Raw genomic sequence first — 26,967 nt, 5'->3', positions numbered from 1 at the left:
GCCTTAAATTCAGAGATCTGCCTCCTCCTACCTCCTGTAGAGAGCTGGGATTAAAGGTGTGTGCCACCACGCCCTTTTATAAATTGCTTTGGTCACAGTGTTTTGTTGAAATAGGAAAGTAACTAAGGCAGGGATTCTGAGTCAGTCCTGACTGTGAAGGCTTTGCATTTCCTGCAGTAGCTGTCCCCAGGCATTCGCAGATGGCCATCAAGTGTCTAATAGGTAAGTTTGAGAAGCCCCAAATCCAGAATTTTCTTAAGCGGGAGCCTCACTCTGGGAGGTCCACAGGATGCACTCTATGATACTATTCGAGCAGGATAATATGATGGGTCTTATCCAGATTCCAATCTTCATCCCTGCCATTATACCAGGGAGAGCTTTGAAGTGGTAGAATACCACAGGATGCTCCAGGACTTCCGAGATGCCCCAGGATGCTCAAGGACTCCTGCAGTTCCAATCTGACCATTCAGGCACCTTGAGGGCCAAATGCCTTAGTATGTGACCAGTTGTGACAAGGGTCAAAGGGAGTTAGTGGGGCTGGAGGGATGGCTCAGTGGTAGAGCCCTTACTGTTCTTAGGAAGAGCAAGTTTGATTCCCAGCACCAATATGGTGGCTTACAAACCATCCATACCTCCAATTCCAGGGGATCTAATGTTGGTTACCCTACAGTGCTGCTCGTGGCTGGCCGCTGCCCGCGGCGGCCATGCCGATGGAGGAGAGTGCTGGAGGAGAGTCGTGAGCCATGGTTACCTTTCTAGAGCTTTATTGGGGGGGGGGAGAGGGAGAGACAGAGAAACAGAGAGACCACACAGAGGGAAGAGAACGGAAGGAGAGAATGCAGAAAAGGAGAACGCACAGAAGGCACGTCTGCTTTTTAGGCTGGGACAACGTCGCAGGCTAGTGACGTAATTAAGGACATAATCCTTACATCTAATGCTCTCTTATCTCTGAGGGCACCAGGCATGAATGTGATATACATAAACAGATGCAAGCAAAATACATATACACAAAATAAAATCCTACAATCTTTTTTTTTTTTTTTTTTCTCCAGAGTTTCTGAGTACCCTAGCAGTCCTGGAACTCACTTTGTAGACCAGGCTGGTCTGAACTCAGAGATCCGCCTGTCTCTGTCTCCCAAGTGCTGGGATTAAAGGCATGCGACACCACTGACCAGCCAAATCCCAAAATCTTATTAAAGGGGAAAAAAAAGGTATGTATAGGGGGAGTTAGCATCTTTAAACCTTAGTTAGGGTTTCTATTGCTGTGATGAAACACCATGACTAAAAAGCAAGTTGGGGAGGAAAGGGTTTATCTGGCTTACACTTTTAGATCACTGTTCATCATCAAAGAAGTCAGGGCAGAAACTAAAAACAGAGCAGGAGTTGATGCAGAGGCCATGGAGGGGTGCTGTTTACTGGTTTGCTCCTCATGGCTTGCTCAGCCTGCTTTCTTATACAACCCAGGACCTCCAGCCCAGGGATGTCCCCACTCACAGTGGGGTTGGCCCTCCCCCATCAATCACTAATTAAGAAAATACCCTACAGCCAGATCTTATGGAGATATTTTTCTCAACTGAGGTTCCCTCTTCAGATAACTCTAGCTCATCACACTGACACAGAACTAGCCAGCACTATGGAGAGGCCTCCAAACAGCTTGACCATGCAGTAGCCATGACAGGCTTAGGGGCCCAGACACAGCTTCTGTGACAGGCTTACTGGCAGGCAACACCCAGATCCAGGAAAATCCTTAAGCTGACACCACCCAGGGATGGGGAAGTATCTGACACCCGAAACATTCCAACCATTAGATAAGATGGCCAGATGTCCTTGAGTCTAGCACACACCTATTTTTGTTTTACAGATATCCTTGGACAATTGTCAGCCTATCAGGGTCCTGAACTCCGGAAATCTCCCACACCCCAACCTCTGCTATGATAAAAACCCCACCCCACCTGAGCTCTTTGCTCTCACTGCTGTGTCAGACAGAGGGACCAAGCTCCAGAGCTTGAAATAAAGGCTCTTTGCTTTTACATTTGGGATTCGGTCTCCATGGTGGTCTTTTTGGGGGTCCCTGTGATCTGGGCATAACCAGCACAAATCCCAATATATTCTTACCACTGAGGGACAAGGGAAGTACCTGACACATCTGATCACATTACATGTAAAAACATAGTTTTTCATACTGGATGATGTAGAGGGGCCCCAAAACTGCTTGACCACACAGCTGCCATGACAGGCTTAGAGGTCCAGGCACAGCTTCTGGCAATACCCAGACCCAGGAAAAGCCATAAGCTGACCCCAACCAGGGATGGCCTACATCTAAGGGGAAGTACCTGACATCCCAAACATTCCAACCATTAGATAAGGTGGCCAGATGTCCCTGAGTCTAGCACACACCTATTTTTGTTTTACAGATACCGCTCCACAAATGTCAGCCAATCAGGGAACCTTGGAAATGTCCTCACCCAACCATTGCTATGGTAAAAACTCTACCTCCCCTTGGCTCAGGGCTCTGCTCTCACCACTGCATCAGACAGACAGAGAGACCAAGGCTTGGAGCTTGATAATAAAGGCTCTTTGCTTTTATATGTGGTATTCCGTCTCCGTGGTGGTCTTTTGGGGGTTTCCACGATCTGGGAATAACAGATGACCCAGTCTGTACATATCACAGTATAAAGCACTAAAGTCTTTTCATGCTGTGTTTATGCATTCTACTCAGCCTGTTTGATTCTCATCCAAAGCAACTGATAGACCAGTTTTCTAGTATCTTTATTCACAAGTCAGTGTAACAGTGATGCTCAGTTTGAATGTTCCACGTATATATAATAGAACAGAATAAATTTATAGAAACAAGCCATCAGCTATGCAGCCTGTGTAGTATCTTAACGCAGTCAGCTCTCCCCTGATTCTCCTACAAGTTTTGGGTTGAGAAGTTTCCAAAATCCCACAGAAACCAGGGACTGAGGACGAGGAGTGGGATAGAGGACAGTAGGGGTGATGCCAGCAGGATCAGCCACTGTGTCATGCTTGACTTCTGAGTGGCCCAGTGTGTGTGTGTATATATGTGTGTGGTGTATGTGTGCGTGTGTTGTGTGTATGTGTGTTGTGTGTGTGGTGTATGTGTGTGAGTGTGTGCTATCACTTCTCAAATGCCCCCAGCTGCTGTACTTAGTAGAGAGGAAGTGAAAGCACATAGGAAGGACATAGTTAATCCCAACAGTGACAATTAAAAACATTGAATTTCCAATGCCAAGGGTTGATTTCTAAAACACAAGATTATATATAGAAACTAGCCAGCCATAACTGGAATTGCATGTACAATACAAGCAAAGCCACATGTATCTCATTTATCTCTAATTCTAAAATAATTCATTTTCTTGCTTGGTATGCAGGTGAGCAGTGGAGAAAGCGGTGCGTCAGCTATACCTGAAAAAAGAAAAAGAAAAAACCATCAGCATAATCACAGGCACAATTAACTTAAAAATGGCCAAGATCAGAAGCAAATTATGGGCATCGTCTAACCCTTACTAAGCGCAGAAGCAAAATAGGGCTTGATAGGCAGCAACTGGAGAGGCAGGAACACTCAGAGGTAACCAGCTAGTCAGCTACTGAGAATCAAAAGCAGTGGTCTGGCTGGTAAGACATGCTGACCACTCACCGGCTGGTGCTAAGGACTTCAATGCTTCCAAAAGGTTTGGGCTTGAGAACTTTACAAGGCACCTCAGAGGTTCTTTCCTGTCAGCCAAGATGCCCCCATTAATGTCACTCTTGAATCTGGTCTCCAGCTGTCAAAAAAAAATTTATAAGTGATGGTTAAATCCTGGGATCAGCCAGGATGGTGAGAGATGATAAACAATTTACATATTCCATTAATTCCTGCCTTCAAGAAACACATGGATTAATACAGGCAGAGCCCATTTGACTTGCTCACTGCAAAGAGGAAGTATCTGGTATAGGAAAGACATCCAACACAAAATGCCAGCATGGTACTGACCCACAGGTGAGGCTGAGTGTCAGCACTGCCCTCAGCATAGCACCTGACCTGCAGGAGAAGCCAAGAGTCTGTGCTGTCTTTACATGCCCATTATATTTTGCATTCAATATAAAAACAATAAATCTCAGGGCTGGAGAGATGGCTCAGTGGTTAAGAGCACTTGCTGCTCTTGAAGAGGACCTGGGTTAGGTTCCTAACACCCACATGGTGGCTTACAACCATCTGTCCATAACTCCAGTTCCAAGGGATTCTACACAGCCTTCTGGCCTCTGTAAGCACTGGACACACATCTGGTGCACTACCCATATTTAGGCAAAACACTTATACACACAGAAAAAAAAAATCTTAGATTTTTATTATGGAAGATTCAGAATGTATCTAAAAGCTGGATGTAATAGCACATGCTTATAATCCTAGCTTCAGAAAGCTGAGACAAGGGTTCCAAGTTTGAGGCCAGACACCATCTCAACAGCCAACTGCCCCCAACAGCCCCTCCCAACCCAACCATATCACACAGAAGCAGCACACTGTGACTCCCATGTGCCTATCATCCATCTGAACCAGTTACCAACAGCTCTGGATTCATCTGTTAATGTTCCCCCACCCCACTCCACTTAGATTTGGAGTAAATCTAAAACAACTTAGTATTTGACCTGTAAATATTTCAGTATGTATCTAAAAGAGGCCCAAAGGGAATCTCTATGCCACTGTCATACATCATTTTATTTACTTTTTTTTGTGAGACAGGGTCTTTCTATGTAGACCAGGTCTTCAACTTGCTCTTCAACCTCAGTCTCCCAAGTGGACAGATTACGGCGAATGTTTTGGAATGCTTATTTTTAATTTTTCAGGTGCTGGGCCTAAGGTATGTAAAAACAACACTTGTGACATTTTGAATAAGAATGGCCTCCATAGGTTCATATATTTGAACGCTTAGTCACTAGGGAGTGGTAACTATTTGAAAGGATTAGAAGGATTAAGAGGTATGGCCTTGTGAAGGAAGCATGTCACTGGGGATAGGCTTTAGGGTTTCAAAACTCCATTTCAAGCCCAGTCTTTCTCTTTGCTAACAGATCAGGTTGTAGTTCTCAGCTACTGCTTCAGCACCTCCCTGCATGTTGCTATGAAGATAATGGAGTAAACTTCTGAACTAAGCAAGCCTCCAGTGACATGTTTCCTCTGTAAGTTTCTGTGGTCATGGTGTCTCTTCACAGCAACAGAATAGTGACAAGGGCGTCACTCTACTTCTGAGCTATAGGCCCAGCCTAGAACAATAATAATTCTTCAACATCAACACACACCTAAGTACACAGGATGTGACCCTAGGTTTCCTTTTTCTTTGCCTCACTGTGGCCTGACTGGTCTGGAACCCTGGGTAGGCCAGCTGCTCTGAACTTGGAGTGATCCTTCTGCCTGTGCCTCTTATATGCTCATGTTTAAAAACAGAAACAAAAATGTGAGTGATTCTTCAAACTTTGAGGCACTATGCTGAAATATCTATGAGATACTAAATGTCTGCAATGAATTCAAATTATACGTGGAATAAAGAGAAAGAAAGAGGACATGGCAAAATGTAGCCACTGGCTGGTTAAAGTGGACAAATGGCATTCAGTGTCATCTGGCCATGGCCTGAGGTTGGAGAAAATCAGGTGTGAGTGAGTTAGTGCACACCTAGACTATCAGAACACAACCACTCTAAGATGTTTGAACAAGCAAACTATCTCCTGAACCAGTGGCTTTCCAGTGTTAGTGTACAGCCCAGAGCAGCCAGACAGCAAGCAGAAACAGATGGCTGGACACTGTGCCCACTCCCACCCCAGGAGGAATAGGGTGGAGCTAAGATCTATGCTCCTTCCTCATTCCCACAAGACTGGTTCTACCAGTTCAGAGACCACACCCTGAGAGCTACTGTACTGAATTAGGAGCTCTTTAAAGCTCAGTTAATACAACACAGCCAAGTGTGGTAGCCATACCTGTGACAAGGAGGAAGCAGGAGGGTCAGAAGTTCAGAGTCAGCCTTGGCTACATAGTGAATTTGAGGCTGTCCTAGGCTACAAGACCTTGTCTGAAAAACAAACAGGCAGGCTGGAAAGATGTCTCAGTGGGTAAAGTGCTTGTTGCTTGAGCACTAGGACTTTGGGTCCCTAGCACCCAGGTAAAAGCTAGGTGTGGTGGCAACCCCAGCACTTGGGAGGAAGGCAGAGACAGGAAGAAGTTGGGGCTCCCTGCAGCCAGTCAAGTCGAAAAGGAGCGCTAGGTTCAGTGACAGACCCTGTCTCAAAGAATAAGGCCAAAAGATATCCGACACTGACCTTTGGCTTCCCTAACTGCGAGCGTAAGTGAGCAAAGCTGTGTGTGCATACACATCAACAAACATAAAACTGTCAAAAACATGAAAAACGCCAACATCTTCCTTTAAAAACAAATCAAACCAAATAGACTTTGGGCCTAAGTGAGCAGATCAACGGATAGCCGATCTTTTGTGTGCCCTGTAGCTCTAAGATTCATCGGAAACAATTTTATTGGGGCTCAGGGAAGGAAGGTATTAAGAGGAGGAGCATGGGCTTATGTTAGGATGACTATGACATACACTAGAGTTCTTCTAATGGTGGCCATGCGCTTGTATTCCTACTCGGGTATGTGGTGGGCAGTAGCACCCCTTTAGAACAAGTTTAATTCACAGTATATGTGCACTACTGCTTGCTCTCCATCTGATGCCAGTGGGGCTAGGTAGTATGTGTGCTTTCTCTCTTCTTGTTTCTGTGCTTTGGGGTCAGGCAGGCAGGTTTGCCGCCAACTTGCTATGTAGTCCAGGCTTGCCTGAACTTGAGATCTTCCTGCCTCAGCCTCCTGAGTGCTAGGATTACAGGTGTGTGCCACCATACCCTGCTCATTCATTCAAGTATTTATGAGCATTTGCTATATGCCAAATACAATCCTAGGTGTGCATAGGCTAGTAGGGTATAGCTCTCCCTGCTTACCGCAGCTAGCAATATACAAATGAATTACTACAAACACAAAATGCAAAAGCAAATTCAAAATTTCAGGACGTCTCCTTTGCTAACAAGAGAACTTACAAATATAGTAAAAAGATCTATGTAATTTACAAATTTGTTGAAGTGATAAATGGAAAAGGAATAGTTTTCAGCCATGTTTTACAGTTAAGGTTTCTGTACCTTAAAAAAAAAAAAAAAAAGGCACTAAACTTCAGGTGCCGTTCACTGCGCCATCCTACCTTATACTGTGCAAATTCCAGCTGTGGCTGGGGATAGGTTCCAAAGGTCTCCTGAGTGACTCTTTGGATTCTCTCTCTTTCTTCTGTGTTTTCATGAATGATGTTTGAATCCACTGTGGATGAGAGTTTGGATTGAGACTGCCATTAGGAATCACTTCATCTCATACAATGTTCTTCCCATCCTAAACTTGAGATGGTTTGTGTAGCTCAGATCTGTTTCCTGTCCCTTCTTCTCATGGGAACAGTCATTACATGGAGCAGCTGTGAAACACAGGCTGACAAGAGAGAAATAACTCAGTGCCATCACACTGTCTGGGTTCTAATACATTTTCTGTGTAGTTACCATGAGTAATTCTGTATCAAGTTTCTTTACTTCACAGGAGACCCACAGCAGGTCTTAGGCCTCTGGAGTCTGTGCTCTGTTCCTAACACGGGTTGTTTTCTCCCACTGTTAATCTGAGTTTAGCTTTCCTAGGGAGACTTGGGTTCTCTGTGAGTGAGTAGCAACACAACCACCGTATTGTTCTAGAACCAGCGTCCCCGCTCACTAAGAGCACGGGCTCCACTTTGGACAGACCTAGCTCTGTGACCCTGTTTGGAGTTACCAGGCCTTCTTGAAACCCAGTTTCCCAGGGGACAGTGCTTTGTCACAGGACGGCTGTCAGAACCAAAGTGACAATCACATGTGAATACTGTGGTATGCTGCTGGGCATGGAAGACACCTCTATGATGGCCAGCCATTCTGGTGAACTCTGAAGAACACCTGTGGTAGCTTTGGCTTTCTGCCCCAAATACTTAGCTTGATTTTTCTGAAATATGAACCAGCTCTGCAATGAGATCCTAGCACAAGTGTTTTACTGTGTAGCAGCCACCTGAAAGGCAGAGATGCCTTTCCCAACCCCAACTGTCTCAAAGCACACATACAATTCAGGTCTAGTCCAAGGGTTTCTTCTTGTAGAGGCATTGTAGAGTTGTGACTTTCAAAGGTCTAAAAGGAGAAAGAAAAAGTGAACATGTTGGGATATATAGATAGTAATTGGTTCTAAGATGTAAAGTGTGTTAAATCATTATTTTTGTTTTTTGAGACAAAATTTCTTTGTCTGAAACTTGCTTTGTAGATCAAGTTAGCCTCGAACTCAAGAGATCTGCTTTGCCAGGTGGTGGTGGCGGCGGCGCACGCCTTTAATCCCAGCACTTGGGAGGCAGAGGCAGGTGGATCTCTGTGAGTTTGAGGCCAGTCTGGTCTACAGAGTGAGTTCCAGGATAGCCAGGACTACTTCACAGAGAAACCCTGTCTTGAAAAAAACCAAATAGAGAGAGAGAGAGAGAGAGAGAGAGAGAGAGAGAGAGAGAGAGAGAGAGAGAGAGAGCGCGAGCGAGTGCTATCTGACTGCCTCTGTCTCCCAAGTGCTGGAATTAAAGGTGTGTACCCCCACTTCCTGGAAATCTTATTTTTTTTTGAAGAGGTCTTATATTGTATATTCTTACTAAGCAGACAGAGGCGAGGGTTCTGCCACAGGCACTAAACGGAGCATATTTCTTAGGACAGCAAGCTGTGCAGCACGGTTGTTTTAGGAACGGACGTAAGAATGCATCCTGTGTGGCGGCCGAGGATGCAGCTCAGTGCTAGAGAATCTGCCCAGCATGGGGGAGGCCTTGGGTTCATCCCCAGCACCATCTGAAACAAAGGCACCTCCAGGTGCAGGGGCTACGCAGAAGTCAGAGGAATAAAAGACACCCTGACATCTCGGGGTCAGCACTGGGTCATGATACCCTGAAACAACTCTCAGAGCCTTTTAGGAAAAATCACTTTGTTACCATGAGTCCACATTTCTTGTACCCTTTCTACTGCAGCTCCCTGGAGTGAGTGACCATTTCTCCAGTTTGGTGGCTAACAACAGTCGATGTCCATTTGGCAGGAGGGTGGAGGGTTCACAAAGAAGGGGTAGTCAGGGAGAAAGCCATCTACCTTCTCTCTCTCTCTCTCTTGGTTTATTTTTCGAGACAGGGTTTCTCTGTGTAGTTTTGGTGTCTGTCCTGGATCTCACTCTGTAGACCAGGCTGGCCTTGAACTCACAGAGATCTGCTGCCTCTGCCTCCCAAGTACTGGGATTAAAGCATGTGTACCACGGCCCGGCTTGACATCTACCTTCTTAAGAGGCCAGCATGGTAGCTCAAGCCTGCAATCCCAGCACTTGGGAGGTAGAGGCCTCAGTTTAAGTAATGAGTTTAAGGTTAAGTAATGAGTTTAAGGCCAGCCTGGGGTACATGAGATCCCATTTTAAAACCCTCAAGAAGGAAAGTAAAAATCATTTTCTTTTTTAAAAGGAAGAAGCATTTATTTTGGCCCACAGTTAGATGTTCCTATCTACAGTGGCTGGCAGGACCCTAAGGCAAAAACATCTTCAAGTTTCTACCCTTCCCTTTAAAGAGTGACCTGCAGACAGCCATCATTTCTCCCTACCTAGAACATAACACACAGCATACCCTTAAGGAATCCCATCCACCTAAAATATCTGAACATGTGCAAACATTTGCCCTGTACAAAAGAAACCTTAAGACCAAGGGGCAGACCTGTCCTTGTCAGGAAATGGAAACACCGCACCCAAACATTTCATCATTTTATCCTGGATAGGGGAGGGCTCATGAGGCCCCACCTCTTTCTGAGGAGCTCTAGGCAGTTGATGGTTGTTGGGGAAAGAAGCTGAATTGCTCAGTGGTGTAGCCAATGTGGAACGCTCTTGCTCTAGGAAGTAACTCCACATCCAGACTCAGGCAAGCAGCCCTAATTAAATGCAGGGGGCTCAAAAGAACCCCCACCAGCCCATGACAGTAGGAAGGGACTTGTTGGGAGGAAGGGGTTAAGAGGATGATGGGGACAGTAGGGTCAAAGTCCATTATACATGTATGACACTGTGAAAGAATAAACAAACATGGAACAAAGTGAAATGATTGAAAGGGTCAACGACTCACTGCCAGGGACGTGCTGAGAGTGGCCCTCCCCCTGTTCAGTGTGCACAGCAATAAAGGGAAACCCAACTTTAAAGACTCACCTGATCATACTCTCTAAAAACAATGGCCTGGAGCGAGTCCAGGTGCCGGCTTCTCAGATCCATCTGCACGATCTGATGGTGTTTGCTAGCAACCTTCAGGGCCTTGGAGGGAAAGGAGCAGGACTGTTAGGATGCACATCTTGTTAAGAACACTGTGTAGAGGCTCACTGCACACTTGGGACCCCAGCCCTGGGGAGGCTGAGGCAGGGATGAGCCCCGTCTCCAAACAAAGGTAACTCCCCTGACCCCTCACAAGTGAAAAGAAACTGAAGAAATTTAATCCTCTCACCTGTTACTCACTTTTGGGACCCCGAGGCCTGCTGCTGACAATGGACTGTATACATAATAAATAAATAAATCTTAAAGAAAACTACAAAAAGCACTGCTGTGACACTAACAACCGCTTTGGAAGGAGACAGCAAGGTGACACTAGCTATCTGGGGTGAATGGCGTAGGAAGAAGGGTGGAGTTTTGATGACTCACCTTTTACCTTTAGAGCCTTCTGAACTGGTTGCATTTGTTTTTATATTAAGCATGCATTACTTTTACATTAAAAAAGAAAAAAAGCTAATACCTTCTGTCACATTTCCACTGTAGGTAAGAAAGCTCTCTGATCCTTACCTTAGAAGAACAGGAACTAAGTTACTCTACACTAAGTCTTCTTGGACTTAATACCTATGTGAACCTTTGAGACAAGGGTATCGAGTCCTCCAGCTGTTGTGATCTGTTCCCTACCTGATGGAGAAGGGGTACAGTGCTCTTCAGATGGCTGGCGGAAATGAAGGCATACGGAGTCTGGGGATAATACACCACAAAAGTGGGTTTGTACTGGTTTGGCCGTGAATACTGTGTTCCCCAGGCAACCCGAATCCACACTGCATTCTTCCCGTCGACTCTGAAGCTGACCGTAACCTTATAAAGAAAAGATATAAGCTTCCTGGTTAAATCTCATTGTGGCACCAACTACAGGCACCTGAGACACAAGCAATGTTACTGTAATTTGTCATGTGTGTGGATACCCAGCCTTTTTGTCTACTTAAAGATTCTATTTATTTATAAGTATGTATAAGGGCACACAATTGCCACAGCACACATGTAGAGGTCAGAGGACAACTTGCAGAGGTCAGCTCTCTCCTTCTACCACATGTGTTCCAGGGATCCAGCTCAGGTCATCAGGCTGGGCAGCAAATAACTCTAGGTGACCCATCACTGTGGTGGTATTCTAATTGTACTGAAATGTGATTTTGATTGTATGTTAATAAATAAAGTTGCCCGGGGGATCAGAGCTATTAGAGCCATAGCAAGAGTGTGGCGGTGGTGGCACACGCCTTTAATCCCAGCACTTGGTAGACGAGGTAGGTAGATTTCTGTGTGTTCAGGGATACAGCTAGCATTGGAGACATATGCCTTTAAGACCTGGGGGGCTGTACATACAGACAGTGACGAGGCAGTCACCTGTTTGGGTTTACAACCAATGAGAAGGCAGAACAAAAGACTATGAAATGACTTACACACAGGAAATGGCTCTCTTTCGGGAAGCTAGGAGCTTGCAGGAGGAAGGGTAAGATTTTAGCTCTGAGCTCTGACCTCCCGGCTTTCTCTTTTACATTGGTTCTGTGTTTCTTATTTAATAAGACAGTTGGTTACATCTACACATCACATCAGCTTTCTACATTTTTTTTTTGGTTTTTCTCTGTGTAGCTTTGGAGCCTGTCCTGGAACTCACTCTGTAGACCAGGCTGGCCTCGAACTCACAGAGATCTGTCTGGCTTTACCTCATGAGTGCCAGGATTAAAGAAAGGCATGAGCCACCACTGCCTGACTTTTTTTTTTTTTCCCCTATTTCTACTTTTTAGACAGTGTTTTGAGACTCTTTGGGAAAACATTTTATAATTATTTTATAAAGATATATTTACATGTTGCAAAGTATTTTTTGAGAAAAGAAAAATCCCTAAAAAAACTTATAATCAGGCCAGAGAGACGGCTTACAGGTTAAGCACTTGCTGCTTTTGCAGAGGATCATGATTTGGCTACCGGTATCAACAGGGTGGTTTACAACCATCTATAACTCCAGTTCTAGGGGATCTGATGCCCTCTTCCGCCTTCTGCAGACACCAGACATGCACTCAGTGCACACAAACACTAACACACATCAAGAAATAAAACAAAATTTAAACAATGATCTATCTGGCCCGGCACACCTTATTCCCAGCCTTGGGAGGCAGAGGCAGGCAGATCTTCGGGAGCTCTAGCCAGCTAGGGCTACATGGTGAGATCCTATCTCACAAACAAAACAAACAAAGGCGAGGGGTGCTTTCCTGCGAAGCCTTTTTACTAGTGCTGGCTAGCACACTTAGTTTGCCCCTCTGAAGTTACAGCAGGATTTCTATGTGGCAAGGAGCTCAGAGTGCACTGATCCTGATATTCTTTTACAAGTCTCAGCAGCTAGAGCCACTCAGGAATGTGGCAGCCCATGAGGTTGTGTGGTATCCATGTCACAGCCAGCCCTCAGTCTTTCTAAACTTGCAGCTATGACTGCACTTGCTCTGGAATTTAATAGCCGCTGCTAGGTCATCAGCTAGCCCCAGTTCACCTTCCTTTGGGGCCTGACCAGGAAAGGAGAACCTGAAGAGAGGGCCAGCTGGCTTGCTGTTTCCTCCCTGTGGGATCTTACTCCAGGAAAAGCAGGTGGTTATGCTGTCTGCTGGCTCAGAGCAAACTCTGCCACTCTGCACTCAGCTGCTTTTCCTGATCCCCTGGTGCAAGGAGGAGGAAAGCTCCCTGTCTGGCTGTGGGTTTGCAGAATGATGTCTCATCCCCTGGTGAGCAGTAGAGAGCTTGCTCTCTTCTGTGGCTCAGTGGCCCCTACTGGCTGGAAGAGCAGAGGGTCTTACTCTGGATGCCTTCACTTCCCACTACAAAAGCAAAAGTGACTGCTGACCACTGGCAGAGCCACTAGCCACATGTGGACCATCTAATGGGAACTCATTAAGTCAGTTTAAAGATTCATTTGCTCAGTCACATCAGCCACCTATCAAGTCCTCATGTGGCAATCAGCTAAGTACTGGACATTGTCATCAGCAGCAGATGCCATGGCAGAGTTCCAGTGGGCAGTACTGCCCCTAAAAAGCACTGGGTGAGATGGGCAGGTGAGAGATGGAAGTTTTTTATAATATTTAGTTTGTTAAGGTAATGGCATATTTCCCCCCTACCCCCCAGATATTACTAAATTGAATTTTGTAGAAATCCATGAAGACTCTTTTCTTACATTTTTTAATGCTCTCTGAAGAATTTTCTTAAAGGAACTTTGGAACTGTTTCATGTCAAAAAAGTCGACATCTTCACCTGTCAAAGTGCACAGAAATATAAAAAGATGTTAAGGGAGCTACAATGTCTTTGGTCTGTGCATCCCATAGCAGTAATGGCCACCCCATACATGCCCCTGAGTGCCAGGGGATATAAATGAGCAAGAGTCCTATCTTTCAAAAGAAGCCTGAGAGAGCAGACTGCTAGGCTGGGTATGGAAGAATATCCCTGTCACCTCATCACTCTGGAGCAGTGGTTCTCAGCCTTCCTGAAGCTGCAACCCTTTAACACAGTTCCTCTTGCTGTGGTGACCTCCAACATAAAATTATTTTCATTGCTACTTCCTAACTGTAATTTTTGCTGTTACAAATCATAATGTAAATATCTGTGTTTTCTAATGGTCCTAGGTGACCCCTGGGAAAGAGTCATTTGATCCCACAAAGAGGTTGCAACTCACAGGTTGAGAACCACTACTTTGGAGGCAAAGGCAGGAAAACCACAAGTTCAAGACCAGCTTTGTCTACACAGTGAATTCAAGGCCAAGCTAGGCTACATAGTGAGTTCATGGCTAGCCTATGCAACATAGGGATACAATGACTCAGAAACAACAAAACAAAACCCTCCACCCAAGAGACCACATTTGCTCCTCATTTTTAAATTGCCAAATTCAGATGTTCAATTTAAAGTGGAAAACATTACCTAGTTCTTTACTCATCTGAAAGACGCTCCAAAGCTTCTGGTGCCGATGAGCTTGAGTATCTGAGAGAAAAGGGCTTACAGCTTAGTGTGTATATTAGGACTTTGAAGTATGTGCTAATAAACATACACTCATTTTTTTAAACCAGCAAAGATGTGTTAGACAATGTTGACAATTTTGAACAAGGAGTGTATTTGTGGTTCTCCTTCCCATCCTCCCACAAATACATAGTTTTAATAATATAAAAAAGGTGACACAGCTTTGAAATTAAAGTGCAAACTTAAAAAACCTGAAACATAAAATTTAAATGGAGTAAACTTATTGCAGATAAATTCCAATTACTGACTTCAACACAGATAATACAGTTCAGTTTTGGTGTTTATCATTACCTTTTGCCAGGTCTTTTGTTATTTTAATTACATTTTTTAAATGGGCAGAAGTATTTTCTGTTTGTGGAGGTTTTGCCTGAATTTATGTCTATGTACTGTGGTGGTAATCTAATTGTACTGAAATATTATTTTGATTGGGCGCCATATATAGATGTAACCAACCGTCTTATTAAATAAGAAACACAGAAACAATGTAAAAGAGAAAGCCGAGAGGTTAGAGCTCAGAGCTAAAATCTCACCCTTCCTCCTGCTGTCCCAGCTTCGCGAAAGAGACCTACTTCCTGTCGGTTCGTTTTTTTATAGTATGTTGTTCTGCCTTCTCATTGGTTGTAAACCCAAACACATGACTGCCTCGTCACTGTCTGAATGTACAGCCCCCTAGGTCTTAAAGGCATATGTCTCCAATGCTGGCTATATCCCTGAACACACAGAGATCTTATGGGATTAAAGGCGTGTGTCACCACCGCCACACTCTTGCTATGGCTCTAATAGCTCTGACCCCCGGACAACTTTATTTATTAACATACAATCAAAATAATATTTCAGTACAATTAGATTACCACCACATTGTACCATGAGTGCCTGGTGCCCATGGAGGCTAGAAGAGGGCGTAGGAGCCCTTGGATTGGTTGGAAGGGGCCACATGGGTGCTGGGAATCAAACCCAGGTCTTTAACAAGTGTTTTTAATAACCGAGCCATCTCTTCAGCCCTCACTTGTCATTTTTACATACGTCCGTTATGCATGTGCCCACAAGATGGAATGACTGACCAGTTATGGCAGGGCCTGGAGGCCTGAGGCCTCTTCTCCAGTTTCCCCATCAGCCTGCTCTTCCTCAGCAGCAACTCCTCAATGGCCTACCCTGATTACACCCACACTGCCCCTGCTTCTCTCCATGGCACTTGTGAAGACAAGGGACTTGTTCAGTGCTGTAGCCCCAGGCCAACCCTACTCGCATAAAGCATGCATGTGGGATGAAGGCCAGGGTAGGTGTGTGACACAGAAGATGCCCTTCAGGAGATACGGAGTACCTGCAGGAGGATGGGACCTAGGGGCTCAGCAAGCTCTACTCTTTCCCTTCACCCTGGATTTAAAGGATGTCCCTGTGCCGACCTCCATCTGTCTACTGACCTCCTTCTGTGTCTTCACCTCAGATGGGGTTTTCTAATCTCTGAAGGGGATATGGACCCAGCACTCAGGGTACCATCAACTTCAGCATCAATGTTCTCCTTGTCTCGCCCTATGTTTAGCATTTTTTCCTTTCCTGGGCCTGCATGTCCCCGTTACTGGCCCCTATTTCTTTTCATGCCAATGGGCCTGGCAATAGATCACTGATTGATTGGCTGTATCTACAGGAGGTGTCAAAAGGCAAGTGTGATGCCATCTCCCAAAGTGGTTTTCTTCTGGCACTTTTTTTTTTTTAAATCTGGTTCTGTGTTTAGAGTTGAGAAGACTTGTCTCTGAATAAGACTGGTACGACAGAAAGTTAGAACTTTTGTCATCTAAAAGGTGAACATCAAGAACTTAGATCCAAATGGACAGCTTCACCTGCAACAGGCACAGGCTAGCCTATCCTTACCTGTGAAAGATGTGATAGACCTGCATCTGCAGCTTCCACTTCAGAGCTGAGAGGGCTCCTAGCTCATGTGTAGACAAGAGTCCTGCAAGCTCAACCCACTTGTCTTTGTCCACGGGCTAGGTGTAAGCCCCTCCATCCCTTGGCCCTCTACCCTCCTCTCCATCCCGACTACCACCTCATGTGGGCTACCGCCCTCTCTTGCTTATACCTCTCCAGATGATCCCTCAGGTGTCTGAATTCTCTTCCGCTCTGCTCTCTCTTGTGCTGTAACCAGCATGATTTCAAAAACAAGCACCAAATTCTTTGGCTCATAACCTATCAAGGGCTGACACAATTCTTAGGGTAGAGGCTGAAACCCTTCTAGTGGTTTCCAAGTCTCTGTATTGTCTCCATGTTCCCTTCCGCTGGGGCCTAGTTTGTCCCTTCTCTTGCATCTCTGGCACTTGCTGTGGAATAATCCTCTTGTACACTGTAAAGATTTGTCACTCGAATTGGTTTAATAAAATGCTGATTGGCCAGTAGCCAGGCAGGAAGTATAGGTGGGGCAAACAAACTAAGAATGACAGGAAGGAGAAGGGCAGAATCAGGAATTGCCAGCAGATGCAAAGGAAGCGGGAGATGAATGTGCCATGCTAATAAAGGTACTGCCATGTGGCACAAAGTAAAGGGATATGGGTTAACTTAAAATGTAAGAGCTAGTTAGTAATAAATCTTGAGTACTGGCCAAGCATTTACAATTAATATAAGCCTCAGAGTGGGCATTTGGGAACAGGCATTTGGGACAAGAAATTTCTGTTTATAGGCACTCTTCTTCACCCCAGGCCCATCATTTTCCTCCTCAACTTCCCTCTCTCCTCTGCCTGGCTAGTGCTAGCTCATCCTTAGGCTTTCAACTTGAACATCATCTCCTCAAGGAAGTTTCCATCCATGATCATTGAAAAAGATCATGTGCTCTGTGCTCTCATAAGCTCTTAATTCACCCTCACACACTCATTACCACTGTGATAGGTACTGTGAGGTCGGCTGGTTAACCTCTCCTCAGCTAGACCTCAGTATCCAAAAGATCATCAATCACCGGCTCTGCTCAGCAGTGTGTTATGGATCCACTTTTTTTTTTTAAAGGAATTATTGATTTTTAGTTTATGTGTATGAGTATGTCTACAGGCATGTAAGTGCATGACATATATGCCTGGTACCTATAGAGGCAAGAAGAGGGTTTTAGAGCCTCTGTAACTGGGGTTAGAGACAGTTGTGAGCTGCTACATAGATGCTCGGAATAGCACCCGGTAACAAGTACTCTAACTGCTGAGGATCCACCTTGCCGTTCAGTTAGAAGCTAACGACAGAAAATGAGGCACACTAAATCAGAGGCAGATTTGGCCACAGCGCAGCTGGAAAAAAGTTGATAGAGATGATATTTGGTACACTTCCAGTCATACAGGCAGTTAACGTATGTGCTGTTTAGTTCTCTGCCAACTTGACACAAGCCAGGCACATCTGAAAGGGGGACCTCTTCTGTCTGCACTGGACTGCCTGTCAACATTGCTATGATGTAGTGTTTTGGACTGATGGTTGTATGGGATGGCCCAGACTACTGTGGGTGGTGCCACCTCTAGGCAGGTACTATAAGATCTGGTACTATAAGAAAGCAAACTGAGTAAGCCAGGGAGTAAGCCAGTAAGTAGCATTCTTCCATGGTCTCTGCTTCAGTTCTTGCTTCCAGGTTGCTGCCCTGTTTGAGCTCCTGCCCTGAATTTCAACTTCATGATAGATTATAAACTATAAGCTGAAATAAAGTGATCTTTTCCTCCCCAAGTTACTTTTCATCGTGGTTTTTATCCCAGAAATAGAAAACTAGGACAATGTATAATGACGACAACAAATTAATAAAAGCCAGGTCTGGGCCAGAGACAGCTCAGCGGCTAAAGGCACCTGCTGATAAGGCTGGCAACCTGAGTTTGATCCCTGGGGCCCTCCAGGGAGGACAGAACTGACTCTAGCTACTTGTCCTGAAGGCCACTTCTGTGCCCTCCCAACAAACATCATGTAAGACCCAACCCCCAACCCAGAGCGACCACTCCTGTTCCAAGTGCCGGACCTGCATTTCCACTTGACCCTCACCACGGCCTTACTCCAGTATTATCACCATTATACAGACTTGCCAAAAGGAAATACCAGGCAAGCAACGTGAGCCACCGTCCCCCAGCACTTACAGGGAGACAATGGTGGAGCCACGGAACCAACCCAAGCAACTGGCTGTAGGGTCTGTGTCCTTAAATTTTAAAAAGTGAATACTGAAGAAGGACAAAAAAAATCCAAGTAGCAGCAAGAAGCGAGAAGCTGCATTATATGGCAGCTTCTCAGGGGCACATTTTCAAATGTGTAACAAAGTAAAGCCCAGCAAGTGACACTTTATGCTCACGATGAACCAGTTCCTGTCTCTAAAGGTCCGGAGTTCCCACAGTCCATGTCCACTGATTTAGGTGAAGTCTGAGGCTCAGAGAGGAGATTCACCTCAGGAAGAGACACTAGACCCGCCAATGAGACAGCAGGGATCTGGTACCAGGCCTCTCAACTCTAGAATCTGCACCTTTAAAGATTCATTTTGATGTGTCTGCTTGTGTCTGTGCACTATGTGTATGCAGTGGCCCACAGAGGCCAGAAGAGGACATCAGATTCCTGAAACTAGACTTCCAGGTGGTTCTGAGTTACTAAGTGGGTGTTGGGAACTGCTGAGTCACTTCTCAAGACCCTAGAATCTGCATTAACATAAGAAATCCCTTCCGATGAAACAAAACTCCAATGTGTAAAGACAAATCCCCCAAACTTACACACAATGTCTAAAAGGGCCATGTCATCAAGACTTGCACTCTTCCCCTGAAAGAAAGGGTAAACTGATTAGGAAAGGAGGCATGAGGTCTGCTGATGGTCCTCTCAAGCCTATTTTAGGGCTGGTCAGAACATTCTATTAGCATGCCTGAAGTAATGTCTTGATAATCTATCTCCAATCTACATTCTCCTATTAACCAACAGTCACACTTCTAATGCTTGCCTCAGTCCACATTCTCCTGAAATTCACTCCACATTTATGACTTAACTTTTAGATTTTTAAAACATTAAGAAGTCAGGTATGGTGGCTCACAGCTGTAATCCTAGTACTTGGGAAGCAAAGGCAGAAGGATTGCAACGAGTTTGAGGCCAGTCAGGACTACAGAGTGAGACTCTGTCTCCTAACAAAATACCACTCTTGAACATACAGTAAACTGCATCCATGCTGTGGTTGGCACGTGACATGTCCCCACAGGTGCACATGGTGAGCACTTGGGTCTCCAGAAGGGGGTGCTCTTTGGAGGAGGGTAGAGCCTCAGTGGGGGAAGTGGGTCACTGGGAGTGGTGCCATGAGGCTCTGGAGCTTGGTCATATTTCCTGTTCACTGGGTGTCCAAGCAGCCTGACCAGCCAGTGAGCTGATGGACTGAACCCCCAGGAACGTGAGCCAAAACAAATCCTTTCTTGCTGAAGTTGCTCTTGTCAGAGTCTTTTATCACAGTGACAAGTAAGACAATGTACTTAAAAATTTCAGATGTGTCCACAAATATACTTATGAAACCACTGTTGTGTCAATGTGGTGAACACGCCCAGCAATCTCCACGCCCAATTTCCTTGTGCTTCTTCTCACTCTCATATCCTTTTCTGTGCCGACTTCTCTTCCTCCCAGTCTCTGGTGCTGAGGCAACTACGAACCCTCCTTCTGTCACAACATTTGTATTTTCTAGTTTTATATGAATGTTAACATAAGGTTGGATTCTTTTTTGATCTGGCTTCCTTTACTCAGCATAATTATTTTGACACTCAGCCATACTTTCCATCTATAGTTCAATTCTTTTTATTGCTAGTAGTTTTCTGTTATGTGAATATGACACAATTTGTTGCTCACCCATGGATGGACTTGGGTTGTTACTGCGTTTGAGCTATGATAAACACTGTGCTAATACACGTGTCCTTTTTGCGGATATGCATGTGTTTTTATTTCTCTTGAGCAAATGCCTGGCAGTGGAATGGCTCAATCTATGGTGGCAACTATTTAGACTTTTAGACAAACTGTCAAGGGCTGGAAATGTAGCTTGGGGTCCAGCACTTACTCAGCATGTATGAGACCCTGGCTTCAATCCTAAGCACTAAAACACAAAATAAAGGCTGGGCTTGGGGTACAAACAGCTCGGCAGACAGCCTTTGTTAGCACACGCTAGTTAGTCCCTGGGTCCAACTATTTCAAATAGGTATGACCCGTCTTGCCAATTCTAGCCATTCTAGTGACCGTATTTTGTGGCTCTATTTGCACTTATCTGAAGACTAGGGTTCTGAACCCTTCTTCGTATACTTATTTACCATCTGCATGTTTTCTGGTGGGTAGTGTCAACCAAATTGTCTATGTGTTAAAAATATTCTTAATGTGTATGGGTGTTTTTCCTGCATATATGTCTGTGCACCATGTGTGTCTGGTGCCCTGGAGGCCAGAAGAGGGTGTAAGATCTTCTGGAACTGGAGTTACAGATGGTTGTGAGCTACCGCGTTGGTGCTGGGAATGGAATCAGGTATTCTGGAAAAGCAGCTGGTGTTCTTATCCACTGAGCCATCTAAGATCTTTTCTTTATTACTGACTCTTGAGACTTCCTGACATAGTTTAGCCACAGGTCCTTTACAGGTCAGGGTTTAGAAATAGTTTCCATCAGGTTGTGGCTTTTCTTAATACTATTTTTCAAAGAAAAATTGATTAATTCTACTAGTTTATCAATTGTTTTTTCTTTTGTGAACCACCTTTTTGGTGGTCTAAGAAACCTTTGCCTAGTCCAATGACACAAAATTTTTCTTTTTCCTACACTTTTTATGGTTTTAAGTATTACAGTTGGGTCTTGGATCTATTTTGAATCTCTTTTTCTTTCTAAGCAGTAGAAGGGATGGACTGAACTTGTCTTTTTTCTTCCTGAGACAATCCTCCTATGCAGCTGACCTGAATTCACTACGTAGCCCAGGCTTCACCTGAACTCTAGATATCTTTGCCTTGGCTTCCATGGTTGTGGGACTGAACAGATGTACTATCTCAACCAGCAAGGTTTTTGCACACAAGCATCCAACTATTTTATATTTTAGCCCATCTGTTGGAAAGATTGTTCTTCCTTACCAGAATTGTTTTTTGTAGCTTTGCTTAAGAAAAAAAAAAAAAAAATCCATTAATCATATGTACATGTTGGTCTAACTTTATTCTATTGCATTAATTTATTTGGCTGATAATTTTCAACACTGTTACCTCACACATCAGAATCACTTCCTGGGCTAGAAATTCCTTTTTCTGCCGAAAGTTTATGGTCTGCAGTTGGTCTTCAGACAAAAAGTCCCAGGCTTTTAGGATGGTCTTCATCTCACATAAGGGGATTTTCAAGATGCTCCTCCGGAGGAACTCAGCAACGTTCTCATCCATCTCTCTGGCCCTTGGCTAAAACAAAAAGAGCATAGTAATGTATTAATCAAGTACAGAAACTCCAGTGTGAACTGTTCAGTATCTTATTTAACCCAGGGCTTGTTAGGTCAGACACCCAATGTTGACCTTTTCTCAACAGTCTGCACTGTTTGAGAATGCAGAACTGAATTATTCTTTAAGCTGCATTGACATACTGCTTCATGTAGCCTAGGCTGGGCGAAAACTCAGTATGTGGCTGAGGATGAGCTTGAACCATTGAAAAAATTGGTATGTATTTTGTTTTTTACTTTTAACCATGCCTCTTTGTGTGACCGTATGTGTCTTTGTACAGGAATGTGGGTGTCTGAGGATAGAGGTGTTAGATTCCCTGGAACTCAAGTTATAGTTGGTTGTGAGCCACCTGATGTGGGTGCTGGGAATTGAACTTGGGTCTTCCAGAAGAACAGCCAGTGCTCTTAACTGCTAAGGCACCTCTCCTGCCTGACCTTCAACTTTTGATCCTCCTGCCTCTACTTCCCAAGTATGGGATTATGGAGTGAGTCACTGTGCTGGGTTCTAGTCAGCAGTGGGTTAAACCTAAGGCTTCCTGCAGGCCAGGCCAGACCCTATCAACTGAGCTGTACCTACATCCCAAACTCTAGATTTTTTTTTCCTTTTATTTTTCTGGAGAAAGAGTTTTACTTACTCTGTAGTCCAGGCTAGCCTGGAATCTACTATGTAGCCAACCCTGGCCTCAAAATGGTGACAATCCTCCTGTCTCAGCCTCCTAAAATTCTATAATTAGAAGTGTGAGTTACTATAGCCAGGATGCTTTAGAATTAAAAAAAAAAAAAAAAAGAAGAAGAAGAAAGAAAGACAAGTACTGTTATGATTTGGATATGGTTTGTACACCATACATTTTTGTGCTAGTAAGTTTTTGTGCTAAATACCAATTTAATGGTACTGAGAGGTGGTGGACCTTTAAGAAGCCTCGTGAAGGTGATTAGGTAGGCCACTGGCTACTACCTTCCGAAGGGACTGATGCACTCTCACAGCAGGCAGGTTAGTTTCCTCAAGGATTGGTGTTTTCTTTAAAGACAGCTGGGGAGATGATGGAGTCAGTAAAGGGCTTGCTACAGAAGCTGGAGGACCCGAGTTTGATCCCTTGTGCCCTTGTGAAAATTCAGGTGCAGGGGGTGTGGAGAGAAAGCTGGAAGGCCAGGAGGTCTAGCAGAATTGGTGAGCCGCACATTCAGAGAGAGACTGTCTCAAAAAATAAGGTGGAGAGACTAAGGAAGATACTGAATGTCTACCTCTAGAACATACACACTCACACCTCCATAGACTCACACAAACACAAATACAACAAACTAACACTCACTTGCACACACACGCACTGACATCACACACACATCTCACAGGGTGGGCACGTGTGTTAATCCAGTCATAGGGAAACAGGCCTATAAACTTAGCATTCAGAAGGACAAAGACAGGAGGCTGCCTGGGGCCATCGAGTGCCGCACTGTCTCCAAAAATGAAAGTGTGTGTGTACGGCTTCCCCACTAGCTTTCCGGCTCCCTCCAGCCATCTGACCACTCTTCTGCCTATAGAGCTCGACCCTCACACATGGTCCTCTCCCATCCTATGATACAGCTAATAAAATGAAAGTTACTTAGAAACTTATTTCTGAGCTGGGCGGTGGCAGTGCATGCTTTTAATCCCAGCATTCAAGAGGGAGAGGCAGGTGGATCTCTATGAGTTCGGGGCCAACCTGGTCTACAGAGCAAGTGCTCTGTAGTACAGTACAGACAAGGCTACACAGAGAAACCTTGTCTCGAAAAACCAAAACAATAGCAACAATAAAAACAACAAATAAACAAACCAATGTATTTCTAGACTTTGTCATGGACTATTTCAGCCAGTGTCAGATGAAATGTGCCTATGAAATGTGAAACTAGAAGTGTGGCCAACTGCAGTTGTTGTTGTTTTTCATGCTTCAATGCATCGATAACTGTATCTTACTATCCTGTTTCGTGTCTGCAAGTAGAGTCTCAGTGCCCACCTAGTCTTGAGCCCCAAACACGGGATAGCTCCCTCAACAACAGGTGACCCTCAGGAGTATTAAAGCTGTGGTACAGGAAAGGGAGATCCTGAGCCTTTTATTACTTTCTTCAGAGCCTTTAAAGGGTACAGCTAATCCTACTATTACCTAAATTGGAAAACTGACGCAGGAGATAAAATGCAAGCAAGCACAATTTCTTCTTTTTTTTTCTGAGACATGGTCTCACTATGTAGCTCTGGCAGTCTGGAACTCACTATGTAGACCAGGGTGGCCTTGAACTCAGAGATCCACCTGCCTCCCAGGTCTGGGATTAAAGACCAGTGCCACTATGCCCAGAAAACAAGCATGATTTCAAATGAGGACTACACAAAGTCTCTATAGACTTTAATTTCCTTGAACAGCTTGTCTTCTAGGAAGGAACACAGAGACTTTGCTATTCATGTTTAAGATGAAAGGCAGGTATCCCCACAATCCTACAGTTACTAAGAATAAACAGAGGACTGTTCTCCACACGAGTCCCGGTTGTGACAGATATCTAATATTATAAGAGCTTCTTGAACACTGCATGCAACTTACTGCTGCTGACTGCTGGCTAAAAGACATGCAACTGACTGTACTTTATTTTTATTTATTTACGTATGAGTATGTGACCTGTGAACTAGTTATGCCATGAGTATGCTGGTATGGTACCCCATCTAGACAAGGTGTCATGACCCCTGGAGCTGGAGTTACAGGAAGTTGTGAGCCCTTCATGTGGCTGCTGGGAATTCACTCAGGTCCTCTGAAAGAGCATCAAGGAACTACTCTCTAGCTCCTTATTTTTATCTTTTTAGACAGAGTCTCATGTATCACAGGGTAGCTTTGAACTTCTGATCTTCCTGCCTTCATCTCCCAGGCACTGGTATTACAGGTTTCATGTGGTTTGGGAGATGAACCCAGGGCTTACTGCATGGGAAGCATTCTACCAACTGAGCTATATCCCCAGTCCCAGTTGACTGTATTTGAAAAAGGTACTGAAAACCATAGCATGGTTTAGGATGAAAAAAATGGCTGAATTAAGGTTGTGAAAATGGAGTATTATTTGCTGTATTGTTCAGTTATGAGCCCATTCTTCCTTAAAAGTCAAAACTTAACCTTCAGCGTGGTCTCCAAGACCTTGTACTACCTGGCCCCTGCTTCCTTTCTGCTGCCGATCCCCTTTTCTTCTTCACCTGTGCACGTGTATTTGATGATGGAATTGAGGGCCTCCTGGAGGCCAACACCACGACTGAGCTACTTCTCCAGGCCCACCTCTTCAGCCACACTGAGTCTTAGTTCCTGTAAGACTCAAGGATCCCTCTGGGGATGGGGCATTGTACTTGCAGCAAACCATGACTAGAAGGTTCTTGTTGTAATTCTGTTCTCAGCTTAGTTTCTCCTCGGACACTTACTGCAACCATCCAATAAAAAGTTATTTTATAAAAAAAAAAAATCTTCAAGTGCTTATTGTCTTCACAGAACCACCTGCCCTCAGCTTTGTTACTTGATCACAGCTACAGTATTTTTTTTTTTTTTTTTGTGTGTGTGTGTGTGTGTGTGTGTGTGTGTGTGTGTGTGTGTGTGCTCAAGACAGGGACTACGTTTGTCTTATTCATTACTATGTCTCTAAAATCTATTGCCCTGGTACTGTCCTGGGAGGAGTAAAGCCATTCTAAGGAGAGTCACTTGTGTGCCTCCCTTTAGAGACAACAGACACCAAGAAATGAAACTTACCCAGGAATATAATGGCAGAGGGAAAGGCTGACACCTGGTGTCAGTCAGGGAGCGTTTCTGCCAACTTGTCCGGTCCCTCTTGTGGTAGACTGAAACCAGGACAATGATGGCTCAGAGACGGGCAGGACCACACCGTGAGCAGGACTGCTTAGTCCTGTACCTTCTACTTTCTGTTTAAACTTTTGTCTCAAGTCTGGACACCAAAGATGAGCTTGGTGAGGGTGGGCCACTGGATCTCTTGGTTTTTCCCAGTGTGGTCACACTGAATAAATCTCTTTTCTCTGCTTTTCACTATGACTTGTCCTTTTTTATTGGCCTAGTGTGGATTAAAGTCCCCTAGTGGGGTCTGAACTTAGCTTGATAGGGTTGCCAGGGCCCAGGTTCTGACCCAGACAATTTTAGTGACTGTCAATCAAGTCATCCCAGGGAGTTCAGTCAAGAACCAGCTCATACATACTTGACAGATGCCTGAAGGATGAAGGACTGGACATTCTCCCTAAGCAGTATGCATATGGGAAGGATTTGGGTTCAACAGTCTGCCAACTATCAAACTAACACTTCATCCAGGAAGAACAACTGGGTGGGCTTTCTTGGGCATCTATAAAGCTAAACGGGAAAAGTGTATGCAAAGCAGGCATTTCTCCCAACCCAATACTAACCAGGCTCGACGCTGCTAAATCAGGCGAGGTCAGGGCATTCAGGGTGGGGTGCCCAAGAATGAGATATAATACTCCTTAGCACTTCTGAAGATTCTTAATTCTGAGTGGCTTGCAGAATGCCATTCCTAGAAGAAATCACAGAAACGGCGTAAAATATCGGCAAAGTTAGCAAGCCCTTGAGTGAACTTTCCCCTGTAACTACTTCAATTTCTACTTTCTAGCGCTTTACCACACAGTTCTTGAATGAACACATGACAGAAAAGATCTCTCGTTAAGTAACAATCCTTTAGACGCGCAGGGATCATAACGAGTAAAGCAACAGGACGCACAGACAAAAAAGACACGAGGCAAGGAACTAGAGAGCTAATGCCCAGCTGGAACCCATGGCTTAAAGTAGAGTTACCCTTCTGCGGGCAGACCGGAGCCGTCACAGCGCAGACTCCAAGCGGCACGTAAAGTCCCGCCCCACTCCGGGCGGATATGACGCCACGGACGCGCATCACCGCCCTCTTGCTCCGGGCTCAAGACTCCACTAGTCTCACCGCTAGGCCAAGATCCCGCGGCGGTACTGCGCTGTGACAAGGCCCCCGTAGAGGACTTGGGGCTGGCTCTCTTAGTCCTCCCACCGCCCTCCGGGTCCCAATCCGTGCCGCTGAAGCCTACCTTACCGGTCCACATCTCCGGCCGCGTCTGCAGCTGTTCCCGCCGAGGCGCTTTCGAAGCCGCCAATGGCTGCTCGGGCCCCGCCCACCGGGCAAGGCCTCCTCACTGCTCCAGGAGTATAG

At 45.0% G+C, this 26,967-nt stretch overlaps 1 protein-coding gene across 5 annotated transcripts; it reads right to left on the bottom strand.

Moving 5' to 3' along the window:
* Positions 1 to 2,751: 2,751 nt before the first annotated feature.
* Cenpn (centromere protein N) lies at positions 2,752 to 26,944 on the bottom strand. Of its 5 annotated transcripts, none has more exons than XM_028875705.2 (12): positions 26,846 to 26,944; positions 26,183 to 26,307; positions 21,560 to 21,745; positions 19,084 to 19,129; positions 14,288 to 14,347; positions 13,551 to 13,627; positions 11,018 to 11,194; positions 10,283 to 10,384; positions 8,154 to 8,217; positions 7,230 to 7,342; positions 3,659 to 3,785; positions 2,752 to 3,426 (listed from the first exon to the last, which is right to left on the bottom strand). In XM_028875705.2, exons 3-12 carry the CDS (start codon positions 21,728 to 21,730, stop codon positions 3,344 to 3,346), a joined length of 1,020 nt encoding a protein of 339 aa, XP_028731538.1. In that variant the 5' UTR covers positions 21,731 to 21,745; positions 26,183 to 26,307; positions 26,846 to 26,944; the 3' UTR covers positions 2,752 to 3,343. The 5 variants fall into 5 exon arrangements, with proteins under 5 accessions (XP_028731538.1, XP_028731541.1, XP_028731537.1 ...); XM_028875708.2 differs by having other exon boundaries at positions 26,851 to 26,942; XM_028875704.2 differs by lacking the exon at positions 26,846 to 26,944 and adding an exon at positions 26,586 to 26,666.
* Between the last annotated feature and the right edge of the window lie 23 nt (positions 26,945 to 26,967).

The sequence above is a fragment of the Peromyscus leucopus genome, chromosome 5 (assembly GCF_004664715.2).
Source record: "Peromyscus leucopus breed LL Stock chromosome 5, UCI_PerLeu_2.1, whole genome shotgun sequence".
Taxonomy (NCBI): Eukaryota; Metazoa; Chordata; class Mammalia; order Rodentia; family Cricetidae; genus Peromyscus; species Peromyscus leucopus.
This window is presented reverse-complemented; position numbering and strand designations above follow the sequence as displayed.

What these genes read in the sequence shown, in the direction of transcription:
- Cenpn (XM_028875705.2), bottom strand. Translation starts at nt 21,730, where the DNA reads ATGGATGAGAACGTTGCTGAGTTCCTCCGGAGGAGCATCTTGAAAATC. An exon ending in TTCAGAGAGCATTAAAAAAT is followed by an intron (nt 11,195 to 13,550) that starts GTAAGAAAAGAG and finishes TTTCTTTATAAG; the next exon opens with GTTACGGTCAGCTTCAGAGT. An exon ending in GAAGTCCTTAGCACCAGCCG is followed by an intron (nt 3,427 to 3,658) that starts GTGAGTGGTCAG and finishes TTCTTTTTTCAG; the next exon opens with GTATAGCTGACGCACCGCTT.